Source organism: Ricinus communis, chromosome 5, assembly GCF_019578655.1.
Source record: "Ricinus communis isolate WT05 ecotype wild-type chromosome 5, ASM1957865v1, whole genome shotgun sequence".
In the NCBI taxonomy this organism is placed as follows: domain Eukaryota; kingdom Viridiplantae; phylum Streptophyta; class Magnoliopsida; order Malpighiales; family Euphorbiaceae; genus Ricinus; species Ricinus communis.
Window position 1 is genome coordinate 2,374,908 of NC_063260.1, and position 27,048 is coordinate 2,401,955.

At 30.3% G+C, this 27,048-nt stretch overlaps 3 protein-coding genes across 5 annotated transcripts; 1 reads left to right on the plus strand and 2 right to left on the minus strand.

Moving 5' to 3' along the window:
* Positions 1-5,242: 5,242 nt before the first annotated feature.
* On the plus strand, positions 5,243-14,661 carry LOC8268765 (phosphoinositide phosphatase SAC7). Of its 2 annotated transcripts, none has more exons than XM_015720879.3 (21): positions 5,243-5,458; positions 5,570-5,748; positions 5,847-5,930; positions 6,126-6,253; positions 6,356-6,447; positions 7,277-7,334; positions 7,599-7,655; positions 7,763-7,796; positions 7,903-7,983; positions 8,547-8,653; positions 8,934-9,020; positions 9,159-9,236; positions 9,548-9,618; positions 9,710-9,808; positions 9,991-10,090; positions 10,621-10,729; positions 10,880-10,952; positions 12,490-12,583; positions 12,983-13,078; positions 13,152-13,218; positions 14,118-14,661. In XM_015720879.3, the coding sequence occupies exons 2-21, from the start codon at positions 5,601-5,603 to the stop codon at positions 14,246-14,248; spliced, it is 1,794 nt and encodes a 597-aa protein (XP_015576365.2). In that variant the 5' UTR covers positions 5,243-5,458; positions 5,570-5,600; the 3' UTR covers positions 14,249-14,661. The 2 variants fall into 2 exon arrangements, with proteins under 2 accessions (XP_015576365.2, XP_015576366.2); XM_015720880.3 differs by having other exon boundaries at positions 5,250-5,458; positions 5,550-5,748.
* Positions 14,662-17,543: 2,882 nt separating this feature from the next.
* LOC8268766 (disease resistance response protein 206) lies at positions 17,544-19,784 on the minus strand. Of its 2 annotated transcripts, XM_048374781.1 has the most exons (2): positions 18,678-19,784; positions 17,544-18,166 (listed from the first exon to the last, which is right to left on the minus strand). In XM_048374781.1, the coding sequence occupies exons 1-2, from the start codon at positions 18,685-18,687 to the stop codon at positions 17,781-17,783; spliced, it is 396 nt and encodes a 131-aa protein (XP_048230738.1). In that variant the 5' UTR covers positions 18,688-19,784; the 3' UTR covers positions 17,544-17,780. The 2 variants fall into 2 exon arrangements, with proteins under 2 accessions (XP_048230738.1, XP_002521711.2); XM_002521665.4 differs by lacking the exon at positions 18,678-19,784 and having other exon boundaries at positions 17,544-18,491.
* Positions 19,785-19,923: 139 nt separating this feature from the next.
* LOC8268767 (dehydrodolichyl diphosphate synthase CPT3) lies at positions 19,924-22,731 on the minus strand. Its single transcript, XM_015720839.2, has 2 exons — positions 22,304-22,731; positions 19,924-21,355 (listed from the first exon to the last, which is right to left on the minus strand). Exon 2 carries the CDS (start codon positions 21,318-21,320, stop codon positions 20,247-20,249), a length of 1,074 nt encoding a protein of 357 aa, XP_015576325.1. The 5' UTR covers positions 21,321-21,355; positions 22,304-22,731; the 3' UTR covers positions 19,924-20,246.
* Between the last annotated feature and the right edge of the window lie 4,317 nt (positions 22,732-27,048).

Here is a 27,048-nt window from a genome sequence, read left to right on the forward strand (position 1 = left end):
CCTTTTTTTTTCTTTTTTTTCTTTAAATTAGGTTTCACATATCTTCTACAAGAAAAATTGTCTGAAGAGTACATGGAATTCTTGGACTAGGCCTTCTCTATCAATATATTCTAGAAATGTTGTTTTGCTGTGTTGGGTTGGGACAATAGAGAGCTAAGATATTTATCCCAAAAATTAGTTACTAAATTGAAAAAAAAAAAAAAGGGAAGCTAAAATTATATAAAAGAAAGAAATTATGAAGAAAAAATATCAAGATTTTTTAAAGATTAGGAGGGGCCATAGTTAGCTGTGCCATGGGCCCTAGCCTGTGAGATTTTGAGCACCTAAGGCTGCACATTGATTCCAACCCAAATTGATAAAATGAAAGCTTCAATGTTTCTGGGATTGATGGTAGGACTGGATGGACTGATTGCCGATGAGGAAACATGGTATGGATTTAGTTTATATTAGTTTCATAGAGGAATAAGGTTTAATTTGGCCCTCAAATTTTATAGTTAGTTTCAATTTGGCCTCTTTTAACTTTTACGGTTAATTTAATCCTTGAATTTCTCGAATAGGTTCAATTTAACCCTTTTAAGCGTGTTTATTGCACCTGCTGTGACAAGAGCGTAAAGAAAAGACCAAATTGAGCATGACTGCAAAATTTGAAGGACAAATTGAACTCGAATCACAAGTTGAAGGGCCAAATTGTATTTTATTATTTTTTTAGTTTCAAATTAAAAATAAATATAATATATTTCTAAATTACCAGAAATTAATAAACATCAAAACCAACTCATCACCGCAACCATAACTTTTTCATCACTATCACCAATACTTTTTAAATAAGAAAATATCAACAGTATCACTAGAAATATAAAAGTGTATATGAGAATTTACAATCCAACATCATTATTGTCACCACTTTATCAATCGCCACATTATTTTCTCTAACTAATTCAAAATTTAAAATATTAAAAAAGTATTATATAAATTTAATTATATAATTAAATCAAATAAAATATAAATTACTTTTTAGAATTAAATTGAATCGCACAAAAAATTGAGTGGCTAAATTGAGCCCGTATTAGGCTAAATTAGACTTTATAGCGCACTACTCTCTCAAAAATATTATATTGAACCTATTCAAAGAGTTTATAAGTTAAATTGGTCGTAAAATTTTAAAAAAATCAAATTAAACCTAATTGCAAATTTGGAAGTCTAAATTAAACCTCATTTCTTTTATAAAAGTTTGCCTATCTTATATTTATAAAATGCATAAATGAATATTAGATTAATGAATGCAAATCAGACCTTTTGGATATAATTTCAAAACTAATATTTTATATACTAATAATTTGTCAATATATTATATAATATATTATTAAATATAAAATATTATTAGATATAAAAAGATATAATTATTAATAAAATTATAATAAATAAATGTATTTAATAAAGGGCAAAAGTGTACTTTTGCCCCTAATGTTTGGTGTGAGGAATACATTTACCCTTAAACTATTTTTAGGCGCAATTAATACCCTTAAACTATCCAAAATCTGTAATCTATGCCCCTCACTTAACAGAGAGTTAATCTGCCGTTAAAATTCCACTGACATGGTAATTATCTAAATCTGTCGTTAAAATTTCACTGATGTAGTAATTATCTTACCAAAACAAAAAATAGACCCCACTGCAACTGACATATCAATATCCATCTGGCTAGTAATGTCAATATAAAATCAATAATTTCTATTAAAAATAAATTTGAAATTACATTTTTCAATATTTACCATCGCCACCGTCTCTTCACCATCTTCAATGGCAAACCAAAACTTAGTCTTTTCCAATAAAACTAAAATTAAAAATCCAAGTCGAGAATCTCTTAAAAATCTCCAAAATCCAATTATTAGTCTTCCTTCAAACCCACTTAAATTTCTTAGTAAAAAATTCTATCAGCCCAGCTAACATCCATTTTTTATGAATCAAAAATTAGATATATGGGTTTATTTTATTTTGCATAAAAATTAAAAACCCTAGCATTAGATCCAAAATAATATAAAAACCAAAAATTTCACTTTTTTAAACCCAAGAACTAACCCCAAAATAACAAAAAAAAAAAAAAAAGAGTAGAAACATGATCTGGTTTTCTTCTACCATCAAAGATTCAAGAGCTTTTATCTATTGAGCGATAGAATCAAGCTCAATTAATCTAATAGATATACCTAATCATGCACCACCAATGACGTTTTAGACTGTTAACAACCAAAAGAAAAAGCTAAGTTTCTTAATTTATTCGACTAGAATCCATCACATTGGCTGTAAATATCAATCCCTCCATCCTTTTCCATAATCAGAGATTCCCATAACAAGTTCTCCACCTTTTGCCTTTCTAGACAGGTTGAAACTAGTGTCGCACTACTAAAGGGGGAAGAGGAGCAAAAACACATAAATAATTTAAAACTGAGAAAAAAATAGAGGTCTATTAAAGGTCGTTGATGTCGTCAGTTGTGGTGGTTAAAGACAAAGAATTTGACATGGCCCACCTACTTATTTTTATCTTTATTTTCTTACTTTTGAATGATAAAGAAGATAAAGAAAGGTTAGATGAGGTGTCAACATGAACTTCATTTTTTTCGCCAGCTCACAGATGACATAGAAAGTTAACTTCGTTAAATTTTAAACTTAAAAGAGATGCTTGGATGACAGTTCTTTAATAGTTTAAGGGCAATAATTGTATCTAAAAACTAGACCTGTTCACGGGCTTGGATACCTGCCCGGCCCGTTCAGGCCTACACTTTTCGGGCCGGGTTTGGATAACAATTTTTGTGTACAAGCTCGCCCGGACCGAACCCATAAAAAATCCAAATTTTTGAGACTGGGCTTAGGATTTTCATAAAAATCCAAGCCTGACCCGGCCCGGTCCGATATTTAATTTAATTAGAAAAAAAAAATCAGCATTTGAATTTGTGACCTTTAACTTATTTACTATTTACCACTTAGCTACCTATTATTTTTGTTTATAATTTTATTGTTATTAATAATATATTTAAATAAAACTAAACTCAAGCCGACCGGAATCTGCACAACCCGACCCGAACCCGCACAGCCCGACCCGAATCCGCTCAGACCCGATCCGTATTTACAGGTTTAATAATTGGTCGGGCCGGGCCGGGCCGGATTTTTTTAAAAAAATTCGGACTCGGGCTTAGACTGAGAGATATTAAAAAATTCTCGGGCTTGGACAGGCCCGAGCTTGTTCAAAATAAAATCAAGCCCGGTCAGACTCGGCCCGAGCCCGCCCAGGCCCGGCCCATGAACAGGTCTACTAAAAACAGATAAAAGGCAAATGCGCTCCTCGCATCAAATATAAAGGGTAAAAATGTACCTCTGCCATTTAACAAATGTACTTAGCCTTATTTCCTTTAGGCATTGGAATAAAGTGAGACAGTTGGGAAGAATGAGTCAGAGTTTTGAGTGTTTGCCCACTAACTGTTTGTTATACAATGCACTGTTTACAGTTTGGTTTTGCTGTAGTGTGGGCCATCACTCAAATCTCTTCCTTTCCATTCCAACCCGACAACAACATAACAACTATACTAATTGATTATTATTTCAATTATAACATTAAATTTATAGATATAATATAATAAATTTTTTAGTATTTAATATTAATTTATTATATCTTAAATATAATAATAAATCTATTATTTTTAAATGTTCTTTATTAATGCAAAAACATAAAACTATTTTAATAATATTTTTTAATTAATTTTAATATTATATAAATTAATACTATTAATATAAATGATATTACTATTTTTAAAATTAGTATTTTTTATATATAATTAAAAATATTTATTTATTAATAAATATAATATTTAAAAATATTATTTTCTATAACTAGAATTATTATCTAATTAGAAAACTAATTTATTAGTTAATATATATTAAAATATAATTAATATGTTTATTTTTAGAATAATTTTTATCTAATTATAAAAGTAATCATTATCTAATTAGGAAACTAATTATTATTAACATGTTATTTCTTAAGATTAGAATCAGTGTTGAATTAGGAATATTAATTAATAAATTAATAAAAAACTATAAAATTACACATAAACTTGAATTTTATGTGTCAAAATAAGTACACATGTCAAAATAAAAATCCTATATGTCAAAAATTAAACATATATATCAAGAAAAATTTAGGTTTCATAAATTTATATATGTATATATATTAGGCCTAACAATCTAAAAAATCAAAATTTTTGTGCTAGTTTGCTATTGGCTAATTATTTTAAAATTATTAATTTAGCCATAATTTGGTCAATTGAGTACAATTTGAATCAAATTGAGTTGCTGGTCAAAGTGAAGTAATGTGAATGGTAATGTTGATGCAATTTAAAAAATAAGAATTCGAAATTAAGTAACGTATATGAATAATATGGTATTAAAACCTATCAATTTGGATCTCTTGTTTCCTGATTGACATTCATGTTACTGTTTGGGTTGCTTAATTTTAATAAATAATTCAATTAGATTAAAATTGCATTCAATTCATAAAATTAACTACTTTTAGAAATTTGACCAAAATGTAAAATTTCATAAAACTTTTGATTGTTTAAGCTATTAGACCTAAAACTTTATAAAACTCTTATTTCTCAAAAATTCTTAAACTTCATGCACAGCAAATGAATCTTCTCAAAAAAAAAAAAAAAAAGAGTGCACAACATATGAAGCATGAAATTAGCAAGGATATGATGTGCTATGATAATTATATGATGCATTTGCATATTTGATAAAAGAAAATAAGCTATTAAAGATGTCATAAATCACCTAACTTTCAATTCATTTATATTTTTATTCTTTTATTTAAATAATTAATTATTTAATTTGTTTAATAAAATGTTATTATTGAATTTTATTCTAAAAAATTATTTATTTAATTTCTAAAATTAAAAAAAAAATAATGATTTTTAAAGCCAGCTTGAATTACACAATTTGAGAAACATCTTTAGAAATAAAAGAAGAAATTCACAAATTTTGATTGATAAAATGACACATTATGATAGATAAGTAGGTACCATTCCCATGCATGTATAATAAATAACACACAATAATAATGATTAAAAAGACAAAACAATAAAAATAATAATAATAACTACTTCTTTTATCTGAAAACTTGTAGTAATCAGATCCGACGGTGGAGATGGAACAGCAGAAAAGTTGGAAATTGACAATGTCAAAACAGCAAATTACAGGGCCAATAACAGAATACACTTTAAAAGAAAAAATTCAGTTCCTGAGAAAAGCGAAATGAAAGCAATTTTGCTCGCCTTTCTTCAAGCTCAAATCCGTTCAAAACTGTGAACTCTTTTTAATTACCTAAGAGATAGAAATTCTGGATCTCATAGCTTCCACGTGTTTTATCACTTTCTTTGATCTCTTCTGCATTGAATTTGAGGAGGAGGAGGTACTTACCTGAAAACATCATCCAATTATTACTCTTGTATGTTCTGATTTTAATTCCTTTAGGCTTCTGTTTGTTCTGATTGAATTTATAGTTTGTTTTTGTGTTTTGTAGTGAAAAGTAAAACTGGGATTTGAATATAAGAATGATGGAGAGAGCAGAGTCAGGACAGAAGCTATATACAAGAATGCGATTATGGGAATTTCCTGATCAGTATTTAATTGAGCCTACTGATGGATCTTCTGCTTCTCCTTTGTCTATTAATCGTGCAGATGGTTCTTTGACTCTTCTTGGTTTGTGTTTCTTTTATATATCCTTCTTTCTATGTCATATGCTTAGAGTTTGGTTTCTAAGGTTTTTGGTAACTGTTGTTTGTTAAAATTAAAAACAGATGGAGTACCAGAATGCAGCTCTGTTCGTGTTCCTAAAATCAGGACTATTTTTGGTGTCGTTGGGATGCTTAAGCTAGTTGCAGGTAATCATAATAATAATGCTACATCTTGTTTTATATCTCTAAAAGCTAAAGATTGTTGCTTTCATTTCTTGATTGGATCAAGATCAAATATTCTTAACATTCAAATTTAGTTTTTTTTTTTTTTTTTTAATTCTTTTTTTAATTGCTCAAAATGTTGATTATTTTTTCATATCATTTTAAATTCTTATGCTTTAGGTTCGTACTTAATCGTTATATCAGAACGAGAGTGTGTTGGATCATACTTGGGACATCCTATCTTCAAAGTTACATCTTTGAAGATTTTACCTTGTGATCGTTCTCTTAAAAATTCACCTGCAGAACAGGTAAATATTCTACTTCTTTTATATGTGTTGCTTTCTGCTCATGTAATGTGAGTATATAATAATTCGAAGTCTATAACTTTTTCTATGTACCTACTTTGGCAGAAAAAGGCGGAGACTGAATTTTCTGGGCTGCTTAATGTTGCAGAGCGGACTTCTGGTCTTTATTTCTCATATGATGCTAATCTAACACTGAGGTAAGCAATTAAATCTTTTCTCCTTTTAAATCATGGGTCAATATGCTAACTCTGAAGTTGCCAAATTGTACCTTGGTTTATGTACTACACATTATGGCTGTGTTGCATATATGTTACTTGTCCAAAAAAAGAAAAAGAAAAAACCGGTGTTGGATATGTAGAATAGTTATCCAAAAAGAGCAATAAAATTACAGAAAAAGAATTTGATAGTTTTATGGTTGAAATATAAGTGAGAATTATGGTTCTGATCTCAATACTAGTTCAAGTTAGCCTGCTTTATGATAACGTTAGCAGAGTAAAAAGCCTTTTAATATATTTTTTAATTTATAATTTACCTTGTAAGTTTTTAAAATTCTTATGATATTTTCAACTTTGGAACATATATTAACTCATATTTCTTTTTCAGTCATGAATGTTACTACTATGTACAGAAAGAGTTTGATAGTAAACATTATAAAATCTCCTAGATCTTTCTTTGCTGTGGAGAAAAAATAGATTCTCTATTTTATACTACATATTCTATTTTAACACCAAGACATGGAGCAGTTTCTAGGAATAGAAAATAATATTTCTTTGTAATAAAGTTGAGTCTTCAAATAAAAGCTAGGATTTCCATCAGGCTCCTTTTATTATGCCAAGGTTAACGCATAACTTAGTGATGGTTCAACTTTGTGAAAAGTCTTCATCTGAATCCAGGCTGTTATTAGCCATGTAACATTTAAGATTCAACCATTATTACTTAATTAAGTAAAAATAATGTACCTATTAATGTATTTATATCTGCACTGATGGTAAAATTATAATTTATGTATCTTCTTTTACGGTGCAGTGCACAGCGGTTGCATGATTTAGGTGACGAATCTAAATTACTTCCTCTTTGGAGACAGGTAAACCTTGACGTTTTATATCTTATCTCTCTTCTTTCTCTTTCTGTTCCTTTTTGTGACTTCTGTTTTGTTCAATCTTTACCATGAAAGGTGATATATCCTAAAATGGAGATACCTCATTGTTTCCCCTTTCCCGTCTACTTGCTCATTTTTCATTTTTGGAAATCAAACAATAGCCTCTATTGTCATGAGTTATCGACATATCTTGTGATTGAATTTCCAATGAATTAGATATTCTGCTTATGTTGTCAAATATTTGTGCAGGCAGAACCCAGGTTTCTCTGGAACAATTATATGTTGGAACTGCTAATAGATAACAAGGTTGAGTTGTAGCCTTGGGTTTTGTTTTTCTGGCTGTCATTATCTTGTGATGTTGAAAATTTGTAGCATTAGGAGTTCTGATCATATGTACGGTCTCTTATCTGCAGCTCGATCCATACCTACTTCCCGTTGTCCAAGGGAGTATCCTTGTCAAAATCTATGTCTGATGTGAAAATAAGATTACTTTAGCTACCACATGGCCAATATATCGTCTATTTCATTTAAGTTAAACTTAACTAATGATCAGGCTTTCATAACTTTCAAGCAGCCATTGGTAAAGAAATAATTGATGTTACTCTGATTGCTAGGAGATGCACGAGGAGAACTGGTAATTCGAGGACCTTTTCCTACCTGCTCAAGTTTTTAGTTATAATCTGAATCTGAATCTTGATCTGTTCAATGTGAATACGTTTTCCCTTTTCTGAACTAGTGGTTTCAGTATTATATATGCTGAAGGAGGGATTAAATGTACCAGCTAGGAGTAATGGTCCAATTCTAAAATGCATTTAAGAGTTATTATGAAGCCATGATGACATTGATCAGGGTTCTCATTTTAAAGGAAAGACTACAAGTACAATGGCAGAATATAATTGAGAATATTGAAAAATTAACTTGTTTGAGGTAGTTGTTTGTCTTCCTTCTCTCTAAAATGGATAGTGAGTTTTAGCCTAAAATGTTAAATCAATATTCTTTTTTCTTTAAGTACGCTTATTAGTTTCTCTGATCGTGACGTGCTGAACAAAACATGATTGGAATCAAAACTATTCTTCATAGTGCATAAGTTGTTAGAATATCTAGTTGTATCATTCTTGCCAGTAGCATAATCAAATGTCAATATGTTTATCAAGTTGTTATGCAATCATTTCCATGAGAATTTGTATCTCTTGCAAGGTACTCGCATGTGGCGAAGAGGAGCTGATCCTGATGGGTATGTTGCCAATTTTGTGGAAACTGAACAAATTGTACAGATGAATGGATATACGTCATCTTTTGTTCAGGTATTGCTGTTTTATTTTAGTTGCCTAGTTTGGAAGAATACAAGCATTAATCAAGGGTCCTAAATACTAAAAGGAAAGAACTACCAAGCCTATATATTCTGAAATCTGGATGCTATCAGTATATTGAATAAGGTGCATGGCTGGCATTCAGGTTACATGATGTATTGTTCGTTTATGGTATCAGTTGTATATGCTTTAGAAGCTTAAGTTGGCATTTTGATGTAACCATAATTATTTTACATTCGTCTAATGTATTTCTTCTTTTAATGACCTTTTTAAGGTCCGAGGATCAATTCCGTTTCTTTGGGAGCAGATCGTTGATTTAACATATAAGCCTAAGTTTGAGATTGTCAGACCTGAGGATGCTGTAAGTGTTATTAATTCCTGAATTACCTCATTAGATTATATAAATTTGTGAGCTTTGTTCTCTAAAGTAACTGCTGAAAATATAGTTTTCGCTCTTTGTATCTCTAAAGTGACTGCTGGAATTTTACATGTTATCCAGCCTCGAGTAGCAGAGCGGCATTTTCTGGATTTGAGAAAAAAATATGGAACTGTGTTAGCCGTTGACCTTGTCAATAAGGTGCATATACTTCTTTTTATCTTCTTATGCATTGAGAATTATGATACCTGGTGGACAAGACAATCCTACAGCTTTGTCGTTCCTATAGACCTGATGCTTTTTTACCCAATTGTTGGGTGAATTTCACTTATTGGATATCATTAAAGAGGATAAACAGGAATTTTATACACCTGTGAGGTGCATTCCATAAACATATTATTTTTTATGTATGAGATCTTTCATTATATATATTTGGCTGTGCATGAGGTGCATTTATGTATTTGGACGGCTTTGTTGAGCCATTTGTTGTTGACCATTTTTGCTCTTATCAGCATGGAGGTGAGGGACGCTTAAGTGAAAAATTCGCCAGTGCAATGCAGCATATTATTAGTGACGATGTAAGGTAGAGCTTTCTTCCATACAACAATTTCACTTTCTTTTCTATTTTCAGAATACTGTCTCATTTAATGACATAGAGCTACTAAATGTTGTAGATATCTACACTTTGATTTTCATCGAATCTGTGGGCATATTCACTTTGAGCGCCTTTCAATCCTTTATGACCAAATTGTGGGTTTCCTTGAGAAAAGCGGGTATGTTCTTATTCAGAGATTTGAAAATTGTAAATTTGAACTTTACTTGAATATTTCTTGCATTTTACTTATGAGGAGAGAGAGAGAGAGAGAGGTTCTCCCTATATGTACTGATAATTTGATCAATAAGGTTAGTTTGGCTTCAATGTTCTAATAATTTCTAAATCGCATTATATCTATAGGTTCCTTTTATTGAATGAAAAGGGTGAGAAAATGAAGGAGCAAACTGTTGTTGTAAGGACCAACTGTATTGATTGCTTAGATCGTACAAATGTTACCCAGGTAAGTTAATCCCAATGACAGAGATACTATTCCTTCTGAGTTTGCTTATACTCAAAGCAGATAAGTGACGTATGTTTTGCTAATTAGTAGTTGGATTTTCTTTGGGTTGTAGAATGTTGGGCTGTGTGTTTTCCATGACATTTCTCATGATAGATGCTACCTGTCACATGAATGTCACCATGCACTTAGAGCTTGTAGGCGAGATATAAGATTTTTACAGGGAGGGCATTTTCATTTTTCTTCTGTCTGATGTATGTTAGACACCTCTACTGGATTTTTCTGTTAGTGATATCTCTGCTGTCTGTTATACAATCAGAACAGGTTAATTCATGCATTGAAATTAACAAGACCTTCATTTGATTCAAGATTTTTCTTAACCTTTCAACCAATAATTTCCTTTTATTTTTTTATTTCCTTCTAACTTCTTTTTTTTTCCTTGTGTTGCACCCATGTACATTTGTTCTTTTAATGCTCATTCTTTTTTTCCTTCCTTTCTTCGTGTTCTTATAACATATTACATATGATATTAGAGCATGATTGGTCGAAGAATGTTAGAGATTCAACTGAGAAGGATTGGTGTTTTTGGCGCAGAAGAAACTATTAGCTCACACCCAAACTTTGACGAAAGCTTTAAAATACGTGAGTACATTCATATCTTCTCTAGTTCTTGCAGCATCTTTATAAGAATCACTATGTTGCAGTGTCATTTTATACTTGCATACTACTGTTACATTTGTTCTCTAAGATTCAAGTTTTGAACTTTGCTTTCTACTGTTTCTCGGTCTTCAGTGTGGGCTAATCACGGGGATGACATAAGCATTCAGTATTCTGGTACTCCTGCTTTAAAAGGAGATTATGTAAGGTACATTTCTGGAGATCCAATTAAACATTTCATATGCAAAATGCCAATGCATCCTTACAATACTGAAAACAAATAGCACAAAGCTTTTTACAGTTTTCCTGAAACAGCAGTTATAGTTGCATGTTGATCTCATCAATGGACTTCATTTATATAATTGATGCGAGTTAGGACACAAATGCAAGTTGGCCAGAGATAGTTGGCCAGGGATGGTTCAAATAGTTTGCTCTTCTGAAATTGTGACTGTACTCATTAATTCCACTTTCCCTATTAACCTTATCATGGAATGATGTAAAACAGTTTGGGAAATCTTCCTAGCAATGTTTTTATGGTGCTAAATATTGAAGAATATAGAAGCTTCAGGGCTCAGATTTAGAGAAAGGGAATTCTGAATTAGGAGGTTGAACTGGGTTTAATTAGAATAAGACAAGGAAGAATGTGGTGGTTGGTTGAAGCTGTGAGCAGTAATTCTTGGTGCTGTAGCAGCACAGGAGAAGTTCTGTGAAAGAAAAAAGGAAGAGAAGGTGGAAAGACAGAAAGAGAGATTTACTGGTCCTTTTTTTTGTTCCTTTTCTCCTCAGCATCATAAGGATGACTTCAATTGATATCAGAACTTTATATTTGCTGCTTATTGCGGACCAATTTTTTTTAGGAGTCGTACTATCCATATAACTGGGAAAATTCAGTGTTAAGTAGGAAGCACCCAAATTTAGTAAGTCCAAAATAAAAATAAAAATTCTTAAATGATACTAAGCCCCTAAGATCCTAAATAGAAAGCTAGTAACAAATATAATTTTCATAAATAAGAATTAAAGAATAAATTCTCTGTCTTTCGACTACAGCATTGCATGTCAGAGATTGTGGGTGGGTGATGATAAAGTTGGACACCTCAAAAACATTTCCTTGCGTCTTACATGAATTATAGAGGCAATTAGGTAGACTTATTTTATTTATGCTATAGAAATTATGTTATAGTTTAAATGCTCGTGTGCATTTGGCGCGAAAACGAAATACAATATCAGTCAGACATGATCCAGATTGTAGTTCAGATTCAAGTCGGTTCCCGAATATATTCAAGATTTTCCATTTTGTTGGTAGCAAGACCTATCAGGTTTTTCAGATTAGTAGATTTGCCTGGCTTTCCATAATTTCTGTAGCAGAATGATCCAGAACAAATGCATAGTATTTTAGTGAATGAGTTGCTTCTATGAATTCTTTGTACTACTGGAACTAGTGTATTAATGATCTTAGCTGCTGAGGGAGTAATACTGGCACCTGAAAGAATCCAGATCAATATTCAGCATTTAGATGATGGATCTCAACAAGTGTTGGAGATCTGGCAGTCCTTTTTAAATGCCATGTCATGGTGACACCACGGATATTCTCCTTTCTCTTATTGCAATTACGCCTAGTTTGATATGTTTGGTACAAAGGATACTTGCATATTTTCAGTCTCTGCATAATTATAATGTCCGTATTTGCTAGCATTGATTATCTCATGCTTTGCTTCCTGCAAACTTTTACTTCTGCTGAATTGCAGATATGGCCAGAGGACAACCCAAGGGATCCTTAAAGATGGCTGGAATGCCCTTGCTCGCTATTATTTGAATAACTTTTCTGATGGCACAAAACAGGTTTGTATGCTTCACCTCATTCACATTGGCAATTGAAACATAATGGAGTATGATTTTATTTCTTTTTTTATTTATTTGTGCTGCCTGTGTGGGTATGTTAATGAATTAGTTAAAGAAGTTGAGCTTTGGTGCTCATTAGTTGGTAACACATTTTTTATTGAATCTGCAATGATCTTATCTACCAATCGGATGATTATTTATTTATTTTAGAAAATCTGACATTAGATTTCTTATAAATGCTCTTTTCTTTTCTTTTGCTTCAATATTTCTTTATTGCATGTAACCCTTCTTGCATTGAAGTTGCATGGTTTATATGTCAATAGGGGAGAATCACATCTTCCACAAGGATCGTAACATTCTCAATAAATTATTGACTGTATTTTCATTTTTGCTGTGAAGGATGCAATTGATCTCTTACATGGGCATTACATTGTTTCTGTGAGCCGAGATATGACCCCTCCATCTCAAATAGGTGGAGGGCTTGAGAATATAGCTGTGAGTACAAGTCAATTAATTTAATGTGATATCATTATGTACCTCAAACTATAACCTTTGATTCTATTTGCAGTCTTTTCCACTGGCTTTGTTGGTGATCTTGATTGGATTCTTTTTTGCCATGATGTCACTTCGGCAAGGTGAGTTGACTTGTCGTAATATACATGGAACATAGTACTTCTTAACAGTTTAAAGTATGCATTATACTTGTGATTCATAGAAGAGGACCAGAAGCATCATGGAGCTCTCAATGGGAGGTTGCAATGCTAAGCCAACCTTACTAAGTCATAAATATACGTATATATTTATAAAACTGGAAACCTTCAATAATCTTTAATAGCTATTGGAGAACGAATAGCTGCATGAGTGGATGAAATATATAGTTAGTTTGAAATTTAGCCTAAAGGATATTAATGACCTTTAGTTATGGGTGATTGAATGTGCCTAAATCTGGATTAAACATTTATAAATGCTGAGTCTAGACGTAGAGTTACTTGCTCTTTCTCTTCTATAAATTTCCCATGTGGTAAAATAACAAAAAATGGATTGAATCATCAAGCAAAGGTAATAAATCTGTGCACTGGATAAAGATGGAGAGCTGATGTTCTCTGAAATTTGTCCTCCATTTCTTTCATTCGTATATGATTTAGTGGGGCTGTAGTTTAGTATAAATAAGCTTTCTCCATTTTCTCATCAATCTTGAACCTCTTTCTGGATGATCATTAAAATTATAAAATGAAGAAACTTTTTCTCTTTGCGTCTGTTATAAGTTAGATTACCACCCAAATCCAGTTTGAAAAGGAGAGGCATTTGCCTTTGAAATCTATACTCAAGAATATCCGTTGCTAAAGAATATTAGTTACTTGTTGTCTCACATGCTAGAATGGTGAATAAATGTCAGCAAATTAAAAATGTTTAGATGGTGAAGATGTAATTGAAACAGTAATTATGTGCTAAACCAAATCGCTATTAAAAGCATGCTTGATTGGTATTACCACATATCGACTTTTCTTAATTCTTTTACTAATCTCCTTTGCAGTTCGATATGATATTCGGCATTTATTCTTCTCGATTTTATGGGCAAGCCTCACTTTTGGTATTGGAGCTTTTGTGAAGGCCAATGGAAGGGTTTTCTGCAATCGGCCTCGTCTACATAAGCCACGCCGTTGATTATAAGTTCCGAAAGCTCCAGCAACTATAAAAATTCCTGTGAAATCCTCAGCTTGATTCTTAATTTTATCTTCTCACAATTTTCTTTTTAGTCTGCAAAGTTTTGATGCTTGATCAATTATATAGTTAGAAGATCCTCATTTGTTGAGCAATTTTTTGATCTGAATATCACTTTTTTCCCATCTTTTTCTTTCATTTTCTTTCATTTTCTTTCATGTATCACTGGATCTTTCTGCCTTGTTCAATTTTGAAACTTTTAGGTGGTAGGATTACAGGAATCATTTGCAGCTTGAACCCTTTGTATCAAACCCATTATGACCAACTTGTTCAGTTTTCTTTCTCAACTCTTAACTGTCAATTACAGTTGGTATCACTTTTATCTGTAAAGGATGCAAGAAATATTCCTGCTCTTATTTCCTCTTTTTTTTTTTTTTTTTTTTTTTTTTTTTTTTATTATTAATTTTGATTTCAAGCAGCTAATATTGAGATGTTATTGATAAGTTGCATATTACTGTGGCCTTGTCAATTTCTTTTCCTCACTTTAGTTTCATGATAATGATTGGTTAACTTTGGGGTATGAAATGAACTAAATTTGGTATTGATCCTAAAGATTTAATTAGCCTATCTAATTCATTATAAAAATGTAATTATATTTATCGAACTTTAAAAAAAAAAAAGAAACCCTTATGATCACCAACCATTATCTTAAAAGTTTAATTTTAAAATTTTAAAATATATTATGTATTTTCCTATCAAAAGTATAGTAAATCATATGATCCTAATTAGAATTTAATCAATCAAAGAATCATTAATATTAAAATGCTATTTCTGATTAATAAATAATTAAAATTCTAATAACATAAATTCTAATATAAAATTATAGTAATACTTGAACTGGACAAACATATAATATAGCTAAACATGTTTAATCATGTTATGCAAGAAAGATGCTTGTATGGTTGCTGCCGTTTTACCTTTAAACTACTGCAGTTTTACCAATAAAGCTTTAATAGTCCAATTAACAATATGAATTGATAAATTATTAAAATAACCTCATCTTAAAAGAATAATTAGAAAATTAATTATTAAAAGATTGATTAGAGCTCTTTAGTAATTCTTTTTCCTCATGGATAGCTTTTATCAATGTGTTTCACATATAAACTTTTCGTTATATAAATTTATAAAATAAAAAAATATATTACACGTGTGTAATTTTATTTACAACTTTTTAGGTTGTAGGTTTAGAGGAGCTTGAATCTTTTGTGTGAAACACACATTTCCTTGTTTCTTTTTTAATTGAATCTGAAACAGTTAATTAAGACACTAGCAAACACTGACACTTCTGAAAAGTTCTCTAATATAGACATGTCTCCAATGGCATATACAAAGCTAGAACAATATGACATAGTCTCAATGTTTTTCTATGATACAATAAAAAAGATTTTGATTTTTTAAAAACTACACAGAATAATTATTTATCCTCTATATTTATAAATAACTAGTTATTACTCGTGCGTTGAACGACCGTTATTATTTTTTAATTATAAAATTACATTTATGGATATAAATCAATAAAAAATTTAATATTTAATATTAATATGATATTTTAAAAAATAATAATAAATTAACTATTTTTAAATATTCTTAATTTCTTTTAAAATTTTATTAGTACAATAATATAAAAATTATTTTAAAATTATTTATTAAATAATCCTAATACTGTATAAATTAATACAATTAATATAATTGATATTACAATTTTTTAGTATTAGAAGTTATTATATAACTCAAAAATTCATTTATAATGAATATAACTAAAATTTTATTTGTTATAATTAGAATCATTATCTAATTAGAAAATTAATTTATTAGTTGATATAATATTAAAGAAATAATTCATATGATATTTTTAAAATAATTATTATATAATTAAAAAATAATCATAATTAGAAAACTAATTTATTATTAATATATTATTTCTTAGAATTAAATTTATTTTTTAATTAGAAATATAATTTATTAATCAATAAATTAATAAAAAACTACAAAATTACATATAGGCTTGAATCCCATGTGTCAAAATAAGTACATATGTTAAAATAAAAATTATATGTGTCAAAAATTAAACACAAATGTCAAAAAAATTAGATATAAGAAATTAATATATACTAGTGTAGCACGGCTGTTATTATTATTTCGATTATAAAATCAAGTTTATAGATATACTTTAATAAATTTTTCGATATGTAATATTGATTTATAATATTCTAAAAAATAATAGCAAATTAACTATTTTTAAATATCCATAATTTATTTTAAAATTTTATTATTCCAATAATATAAAAATTATTTTTAAATTATTTATTAATTCTAATATTATATAAATTAATAATATCAATGTAATTGATATTATTATTTTCTAAAACTAAAATTTATTATAATAATTAAAATTAAACTATTAGCGAACATGATATTTAAAAATATTATTTTCTATAATTAAAATTATTATCTGATTATAAAATTAATTTATTAATTTATATAATATTAAAATATAATTAATATGCTATTTTTTAGAATAATTATTATCTAATTAGAGAATTAATCATTATTTAATTAAAAAATTAATTTATTATTAATATGTTATTTTTAGGATCACAATGAGTATTATTAATTTGGAAGTTAACTTATTAATCAATATATTAATAGAAAAAATTATAAAATTACACATAAGCTTGAATCTCATAAGCCAAAATAAATATATATGTTAAAACAAAAATTCTATCCTGTCAAAAATTAAGCATACATATTAAAAAAAATTAATTTTTAAAAATTAATATATATATATATATATATATATATATATATATATATATAGATTCCACATTCAGCTCTTAAATTAAACTTTTAAATCTAGTTTGCCCATAATATTTATAAACATAGTTAATTTCTGGTAAGATTGAAAAATATAACATGCACATATAAAAATTTATTTGTAAATATATATAAACGAAATTGTTAAAAGAAACAAAATTCTATTGAAATGAAATATATATTTTTTAATCATTATTTTATTGAAGTTTGATTAATTATATATTTTATAGTTTAAATATAATAAATAATATTTTAATGTGTTCCTATTGTCTCGTCTCCGTGCCTTTTAGTTGAGAGGCTATGATGAGTTGCATATTACTGTAGCTATTCTAATTGTATTAGTTGTAATGTGGAAAACTTGTCTTGGATTTGCTCTCTTACCAAGAACTTACCTCAGTTGAAAAACTCTAGGAAAGAGAAAAGATGATAAAGAAGAACAAGCTGTATATATAGTGCAGAAAATATAGTGCAAGTTGCTGAATTTTTTCTGCCAAATTTTGATCCTTTAGTTTATGCTCTTCACATATTAATCTGCTAATTTCCATTTTCCAAGCTGAAAACAGATACATATAGAAAAAGAAGGGAGGATAAAAGCTATTCCCATAACTTCTGCGAGTAATAATCATTTATTTGGATCAGGATTCTGATATCAAGTTTGGCGTTAGGGTAGGTGAAGTTGCTTTGCATATGGAGGCCAATACAGGTGGAATTCTATCTTGTACACAACAGTAAGTCCACTGAGATCCACTGGAGACGATGTCACATACCCCTGTACAAGCAAGAAGTCGCCGGTGCCTCCCACAACAGGATGATCAGCAGGCTTGACATTATGCGTGCCTCCAACAATGGAGATTGACCCTTTGTGGTGCTTGAGATGTAGACTGATCTTAGCAGTAGAAATGCTGGTAAGCCCGTCGAGACTAGATGTTACAGATGTTCCTTCTGCCATACCAACAACTTTGGAAGTTCGGTTGGGGGTAACTGTCATGGGGTCCTGGAAAACAAACAGGGTGCCGAATCGGGTTGTTGTTTGACTAATGCTTGCTCCTGCAACACCATTCACTATTATATATCCAGTTTTATTGATGGTCTCATGTTGGTACAGTGCAAAATGAAGGGACTCGACTCCATGGTGGTGTTTAGAGGTGGAGGTAGGCTTGAGTGAAAGAAGTAAAAGCAAAGCAGCAAGAGCACAAGGCCTCAGAGATTTAGCCATTGCTGACATCTTTAGCAGATCTTGTTAGAGAACACAAATGACTGATACAAGTGCATAACACAACAGGTTCATTTATAGAACTCTTACATGGTCTAAAAGACTTGTGTGTACACTTGGAGTTGAACCAGTCAATATAGTGGACTCCTGAATCATAATAATATGGTGAATTTTTGAAAAGTTAAAATAATATGGTGAAGTGTTTGAAAAGTTAAAATAATATGGTGAAGTGTTTGAAAAGTTAAGAACAGGTGAGACTTCATTTTCAAACCCATGATGCATACTGTGAATCCAAATAATTTTAGTTAGTGCAAAAATTATGCAGGTAAAAAAAGCAACACATACCTGCTTCCATTGTTTTGAATATTTATTTTCTGAAGCTGATTGGTCAATCCAGTCTTTGATTATCTAGTCTAGAATTAAACTGCCACAGGGATATTAAGCATTAGGAAATGACTTTTGAATACTTGTTAGTACAGCAAGGGCGGTGCAAATTCAATTCCTCCACTTAGTGCACAAGCTGCCACTGGTTGATCATAAGCAGCCCTTCCTGAACCTTGAGTATTTAGACTGAAATGTCTTCCTTCCATATTTCTTTTACACGCACAAAATTTCAGGATAAATCAGGTCAAGTCATTAGGTAAAATAAAGGGGCAAATCTCAAGTTATGAGTTATGATGGCAAACCATGTTCTTGGATCAAGGAACTCTCACCTCAAAGAAAAACAAATAGAAGAGGGGAAAAAGAAAAGGAAACCAGCAACTAATTCATCTAACACCTGAGTTAGCTGACATGAAAGCATTGACTCTTTCTAATCAGTTACAGCTTAGCTGACATAAAACTTGATTGATTTTATGCAGTTTCTGGTTAGCTGACATGAAACCCTTGAATGTTTTCATTCAATACCTGACTGATTTCGTCTAGTAAATAATGCGCTTGTTATGCTTACGTACACATCAGATGCTAAACAAATTATAAGCAATCTGAACAATCAGTAATTATGCAATCAAGAAAAGTAATCTGCAGAGGAAAAATTAGCAGATGGTATTTACAGTCACTGAACAGAACCTGGAGAAGTCTTAGGAACCCATTCAAGAAAATGAATTCTTCTCTGAAGAAGCATGTTAAACCAGATTCCTTTATGATGAATTGGTAGAATACGGGAGGATCAACTAATTGCCAGTGTTATGCGAAAAGCATTTTCAGGAGCAAGAACAAAACTAATAGTGCTCAAGGTAGATCGCGCGATTGACCTCTTTACCCTGTATCCTTTGATCCTTCTGCCAACACAGCTCTATGCTAAACTGTTCTGTGAAACAGCATAAATATTTTGATCCTTCAGCCAAACACAGCTCTATGCTAAAGTGTTCGGTGAAACAGCATAAACTTGAGACAGATACAAGGGAACATAACTTGCTATTTGAGAATAATTTCCTCTGGAAATTCAGACTAACGAACACAATCCAAAAGAATGTAAATGCAATAGCTCCAATAAAACAGTGCTTGACATAGTTGGCAGAATTTTCTAGAATGCGCAACCTGCAGGTTAGGCTACAGCAGAAACTTACTGGTTCATTTATAAATATTCACATAAAAAAAAGTAACTAGTTTTAATTGCAGAATGATATAATCCACAAATCCCCAACAAAAAAATGGGCTACAGAACAGCAAAATGCTGTTTCATTAAAGATATACATTTGTTATGGTTTCACTAGTTAACTGGCCTATATTGAACTTCATGTTAAAGCATCGCTGCACATAAAAATGCCCATGCTTGAATATTTAAGCTTTTATGAAGTCAACTAAAGAAGGTAAAGCGTGTTCGTGCTGCCCAGCTCCCAGAAGAATTTCTAATAAGCACACAACAATTGCATACTGAGTGAAATAAGACACCGATATGCAGTATTCAATTTGTTACAGCTGCTTCCTTTTCTTTTCCAAATAAGAATAATTACGTTGGAAGTTTATTACTACCCACACCAAGTGCTGGAAACCAATTTCTGGCCACAATGCATCTGGAGAATACAACATGCAGTCACTAGCCTGCCAAAGTAGGAAGTTGCTTAAGCGGGTTTCTCCAGAACTTCGGATCAGGATGTCAGGCTCAGGAGCTACAGCCATGTACATGTTTCTCTCAATGTCTACCAGCTTTATAAGAGAACATGCCCCCTGCATCTTCTCACTCTCTTCAGAGGGAAGCACACCATTTTCAGTTTTATTTTTAGTCAGTGTTTGATCTTTATCCCATTTATTTTCACACAAACCTTGTGCAGCAGGCACAGCCATGCTAATTTTGTTCCCACCCCCTTCAACTCTGGTCAGACCATTGCTGGTTTTACTTGCCTTTATTTCTTGAGATTTATCAAATTCATCCTTTTGAGTTTCTTGAAAACCAATGCCATCATTACTATGCTGACTAAAGGTCAATGGTTGAAACTCCTGCCGCTTAAATTTACATGATTCTTGAACAGCATGTACAATCTCATCACATGAAGTATAGGCAATGCAGATTAAAAAAGTACATTTTGTGTTATTGGCGGTAGCCCTCATAACCTTTTCAGCTGCAATCCTGACAGGCTCATTTAGCAGTGTCAAATTACCTATAAAATACACTCTGATTCCATATTGGTTCACAATACTTTCTTCTTTGAGCAGCTCTTCAATCTTTTCTAGCATAAGATCCATAAGGTCCTGAACCTCATCTGGCCGCCTTTTAAAATTATCAATGCTAAAGGCATAAACAGTTACATACTTTACCCCCAATTCATAACAGTACTTAAGTATAGATATAAGAGCTGAAAATCCAGCTCTATGACCAGCCCCTTCTTTCATGTTCTCCTTCTTAGCGTACCTCCGATTTCCATCCATAATGAAGGCAATATGATTGGGGATTGGTCCCACAGATAGAATACGAAACATGCATATCCTCATAAAACTAACTAAACTACAGAACAGCTCAGTCACTCTACTAACACTATTTTTCATCATTCTATTGAAAAGCAAAAAGCTAGTGCCCTGCTGGCCTGTTTAAGAGAAAAAGAGAAAAGAGGTTAGTGCTGGTGGAACCAATTCCTGTAGATTCAATGGAGAATAAATAAAAGAAACTTGTACATGCACTTCACATAGTCAAAGGAAAATATAAATATCCTCAAAAAAAAATTCCTCTGATGTAGAAGTGGTCATATAAAAATATGAAGTATTAACTACTTCCAATGGCAAGGTTGATCTTTTAGAATTACATGTAGTTCTGTACAACCAAACAAGCCGAATTTTATACCACATGGTTCATATAAAGGTAGAAGTTTTCCAGATGCCATAATTTAGAGGAGCGAAATCCAAACTGTTTGGCTGTATGTCAAGCATATTGATCCACGAACATTAAACCAATTAATGAACTAATCACAGTGTCGATGGGTCACAAAAATCATATTAGCAATCATCTCCAACACATAGATTTTTTATACATTAACTAAACCAACCAAGAAAATAAGTGATAGGAAGTGGAGAAGAACACATTAATCCACTGCTCTAATTCTATAGCAGTGTAATCATCCATAATCATCCAAAGTGTACATCGAGATACAAGTACAACAATTATCTAGAGAAAATAATTGCAGCAATATAACAAGACACCAGTGAGAAATAGGGAAGTAACATAATCCTCAAGCTGCAATCTAAAGCTATATATTACTTAAGATTGAAGCTTCCACCAATATTATTCCACGGATGAGGAAAAGAAAACCAGGGCATAGCTATAATTGCAGCAAAAATTTTAAGGTCAACCTAATCTACGCTCTATGCTCTTGCTTGCAGTTTTTCAAGTAAAGATAAAAACCTTAAACTTATTTTTATGCTAAAACTAGGTCCATTGAAATAAGAAAATAAGAATGCACCATGGATACTAAATGAAAACAAATCAAAACCAAAACCAAGAAATCAAGGATCAAATAATGAGTTGTATAAAAAGTTACCTTTGATGTCCACAGATTAAACCAACAAGTGAACAATCATCAGTAGTCTCTGTCAGTCCTCAACTGGGTCTTGAAAACTAATCAATTATATATAACATCCAAAACCCAGAAAAAGTGAACAAGAAAAGACAGTGAATTGAAGAATAATAAGAAGAGAAGTTGCAGAGAATCTTAGGAAAAGAAGACAGTTAAAAGAGACAGATATAAACACATGCTAGTAATGATAACAGAAAGAACTGTAACCATTAAAAAAGAAAAATTGAATTTGAACAATCGAAGTCGCGATTTTTGAAAAACCCAATTGGTCCCTTTAGTGGCTTTTTCTCGTGGCGGCTGAAGCGGGAAACTTCCTATGGTGTCTTCCTCATTCTCTTTCTCTTTTCGCACGTTCCTATTACTGCATCTCCTTGTACTTGTGTTCTTCAACAAGCCCAAATTGAAGCCCAATGGTCTCCTTTTTCAATTTTTGTTTTGCTTTTTATTATTTATCAAATTACCTTTTTTTTTTTAATGTAGAATAATGTATTTGGGTTATTTTTTGAGAAGTATTTACTTTTGAAGAAATGTCTTATTCACCATAAAGGAAAATATATAATAATAATTTGCTGGAGTTAATATGGTATTTTAATTACATGATTATTTGGACTGGAATATTATTCTAATTGACTAATACATTATTTAAAAACTTAGACTTTTTCGGTTGATGTTATTATTTAAAAAATAAAAACTTCTTGAGACTTTCTTTTTTTATTAGGTGAGCCACTCTACTATACACTTTATTATATTTCTTGTATTGAAGTCCAAAAAATTATATGAATTGATAAAAATATATTTTTTATAAAGCTAAAAACAAAAATAGACTTTTCGATTTGTCCGGTTTTTAAAATTGGTTTCTGACTTTGATTCAATTGAACTTTTCAATTTTATGAATTATTATTTTTAATCCTTTTCACTAACGATAATAATAAAAAAAATTAATATTATCACTAATGGCATTATTTATAATAGACAAAATACATAATTGAGCTTTTAAACTTGTCATGTTTTTATAATTAGCATCCTAAAATTAACTTTGTTTCGATTAAGTATATGAACTTCAAGAGTTATTGTATTTAGACCTTTCAAAAATTAAAGTTAAATGCATTAAATTATTTTCTTATGCAAAATGTGTTCCATTAGTTTTAATATATTATTTATTGTACATTGAAATTATTTTTGTTATTTTATTAAATAAAAAATATATTTTTCAATGGACTAAAATGAATCGCTGTAATCGTTCAGCTTTTCTACCATCAAGGACTTCTTTTTATGCTCATAGGCGTAACCAGTAACCGTAGCAAGAAAATGTTTAACAAGTGATAAAAAAAAGGTGAGTTTTGTTTAAAAATTAATATCCATTGTTCTTTTTTCTTCTCATTTTATATTGTCTGTTTATTTTATATTTTAAATATATTATTATTTTATTTACGCTTATGTATTTTTTAAATGGTGTAATATACACGTATATAACGTCTGTAATTAAAGGGGTCAAATATAAAAATCCGTAAAGTTGAAAGGTCTAATTGAATAAGAGTTGAGTTCGGAGGGCCAATTATAAAAACGGAACTAGTTCAGAAGGCTATTTATATATTTACCGTTATGTTATATTTTAAATATTATTATTTTATTCAAACTTATATGCGCTTTTTAAATAGTGTAACACACACATGCATGAGGTTTGTAACTTGAGGGATTAAAAATAACAATTTGTAAAATTAAGAAATTCAATTGAATCAAAGTTGAATTTGAGGAGCTAATTACAAAAACTGAATAAACTCAAAGGTTGATTTATGTATTTAGCCTCTTGATAATTACTATTAAATTTATAATGAGAAAGGGAAATTGAATACATATTCAAAAGGATAAAAAAAGACGTATTAAAAATGGATTAAAGGAGTGCAATCAACCTACTATCATTAGCTTTAAGTAGTAAAGAGAGCTATTTTTCAGAAGGTTTTTTCTCCTGTTATATTTTTAATATGTAATTCTCTTTCTATTAAAATTTCTAATGAATTAAAATAATATATTTTACCGCTACAATATATTAAATGGAGTGCGCTTAAATTAAGTCGAGCCAAAATTTGACTAACTTGGAATTAGGTAGTTTATTGTGAGTTAACTTTACCAAATATTTTCATATTTTACTAGTCCAAATGAATTTCATTTAGTTTAATTATGTTTAAAGATTATGAATATATTAAATAAAATTGTTTATTTTAGTAAATAATCTAAAGTTGGTACTCTATAACTATTATAAGAATAATATGAAAAACATGTGTAATTTATATTCAAATATTAAATTAATAAATATTTTATTTTATAAACTAATTTATAAGTGTATAAATGAGCTGACTCACGAGCATCGTTAAATGGAGTTTAAAATTTTGTGGAGAGAGCTTCGAGTAGCTTGGGTCCTTTTTGATGTGTATATTAAGCTAAACTTTTTTTTTTCAAATGAAAATTAGGATAAATCACAATATACTTTATATCATCAAAAAATAAAATTTAAAAAAATCACAATATGCTTTGAAATTTTTGGCTACTAATTATTTACACAAATCTTGCAGTGAAACATAGGTTATAAATTACTTTTTCTAAAAGAAAAAAGAAAAATATTGGCAAGATACTAGAAATAAAAATTCACCAATTTGTGAAGTATCATCTCCAATTATTAATATCTCTCTAAAAAGCTCATTTCTAAACATTTTTGTAATTACTGACTTATTTATAAATTAAAATTTTTTTATCTAAATTTGATGTATGTTTCTATCTATAACTAAATAGATATTTAATAATTTTAAATAATAAAATATATGTCAATCATCGAACACTCATACATATATATTAGCTATTAGTTAGAGGTAAATTACTACAAGAATTATACTACAGCCATCGGAGGCGGGTCAGTAGGGTAGGCCATTATAGCAATGGCCTAAGGCTCTTGATTGTAAAGATCTCATATATATTAACAAATATTTTTATTAAATTAGAATTAAGAGAAAATCTAAGAATCTTAAGAATATAATTTAATAAAATACCAACAAAATAACAACATTCCAAAATTAGTTTACAATAATAGGGATAGTATCATTTAATAAACGGTATTAGCTTTATTATATCATTTTCTAAATAATTGCATTTATCACATAGTTGTTTATCCTTTTTTACGTCAAAAGAAATTCTTATAGTTACCTTCTTTATTACTAATTAACTCAAATCTTTTTAAAAAATATTAAACTTTCAAAAATAATCTCATAATATTTTTCTTTCGCTGAAAATTAATCTTTTTTTAGTTTTCACAAGTGACATTGGCTTTTTGACAAATTTATTATTTACTGTAAAATGTATTGAATTATTATTTATTTTGAAGTTAGAAGGCCTCACATGTGTAACTTGCCTAAGCCTCCACAAATGTTAAGCCACCAGAGATCCAGATGCTTCTGTATGTATCTGTAGGTTTAATTTTGGCATAGAAAACCTGAGGGAAGTTCAAGAATCATATGCATGCAGAAACACAAAGGCATGCAAAGAAGATAGTGAAGGAAACCAACATTATCCAATAACTGCAGTTAAATGGTCCCTCAATCAACTGCAAGCTTCATTAACCATTATGGAAAATGCATGGAACCTGTGCATAACGCACAACACTGATGCAGGAACATAGCACAGAGGAGCAGAACACTTAAAAGGAGTATGAAAAATTCCCCATGTGTCGGGGTAGTAACTGGGAAGCTATAGAATTTTAGCTGCTAGCAGTAGCAGCAGCAGCAGCAGCTCTGAGAACATTGCCATAGTTTTACAAATATGATATATATATATATATATACTTTTGGGATGGACTAACTAATTTCCACTTTTAGCAGAGGAAGAAGGGGAAAAAGCTAAACTTTCCACTGACAAGGTGGAGAGCTGCCGGTGGTACCAGTGAATTACTTGGCTCAACTAAATTTTCATAAATACTAGTGGATAATGAATGAGCAGAGAAGATTCGACTAGAATATTCACAAATTGCCTACGATAATTATATAAAAGAAGAGACGCATGAAACTAAGCCCATTAAGCAGAACCTTTGAGGCCTTGAAACATATGCAAATGGCTTGCTTCTCAGACAAAGAGTGTAGAAAAGCTAGACCTATCTTGTGCTTCTTACCCCACGAGATGGGTTTGCTGGCTGGACTTCCTCCACATGGATGCAATTCTGCTGAGTTTTTCAATTTAGTTTTTCTTACAGTCGAAAATGATTAAAGAAAGAATATCAAATACTAATTCCAATTCACTAATTAAAAAAATATATATTCAACTATAAATTGTGAAAACATGCATACTAAATTGTTTCCCTTCAAATATAAGACCTGAAACTTTTGAACATTTTGCCTTTAGAATGGATTATTGTCTTTACACAGGAAATTTCTGGTCATCCAATCATCAATTATCATCCAAAATTCAGACCTTACAATTTGTCTTTGATCTAACTTTCTTTTTGTCAAAACCTCAAATGTGACTAAAGTTGTAATTTCCAAGATATATAAAATTCAACAAAAGGAACTAATACAATTCATTATAGTAAAATATGTTACAATCATATGGGTTGTCCCATAATATCAGAAATCAAAAATTCTATCCTTCTACAATCACTAGCTTTTTTCTTTTATTTCTAGCCTAATGAAGCAGTATTTAACAGTATAATATCAAATAAAGGTTAATCC

Bases quoted from the DNA above. Each gene is read 5' to 3' on its own strand.
- LOC8268765 (XM_015720879.3), top strand. From the start codon at position 5,601: ATGATGGAGAGAGCAGAGTCAGGACAGAAGCTATATACAAGAATGCGA. The intron at 5,749-5,846 runs GTTTGTGTTTCT...AATTAAAAACAG, and splicing joins TGGTTCTTTGACTCTTCTTG to ATGGAGTACCAGAATGCAGC. The intron at 9,237-9,547 runs GTGCATATACTT...TGCTCTTATCAG, and splicing joins CCGTTGACCTTGTCAATAAG to CATGGAGGTGAGGGACGCTT.
- LOC8268766 (XM_002521665.4), bottom strand. From the start codon at position 18,344: ATGTCAGCAATGGCTAAATCTCTGAGGCCTTGTGCTCTTGCTGCTTTG.
- LOC8268767 (XM_015720839.2), bottom strand. From the start codon at position 21,320: ATGATGAAAAATAGTGTTAGTAGAGTGACTGAGCTGTTCTGTAGTTTA.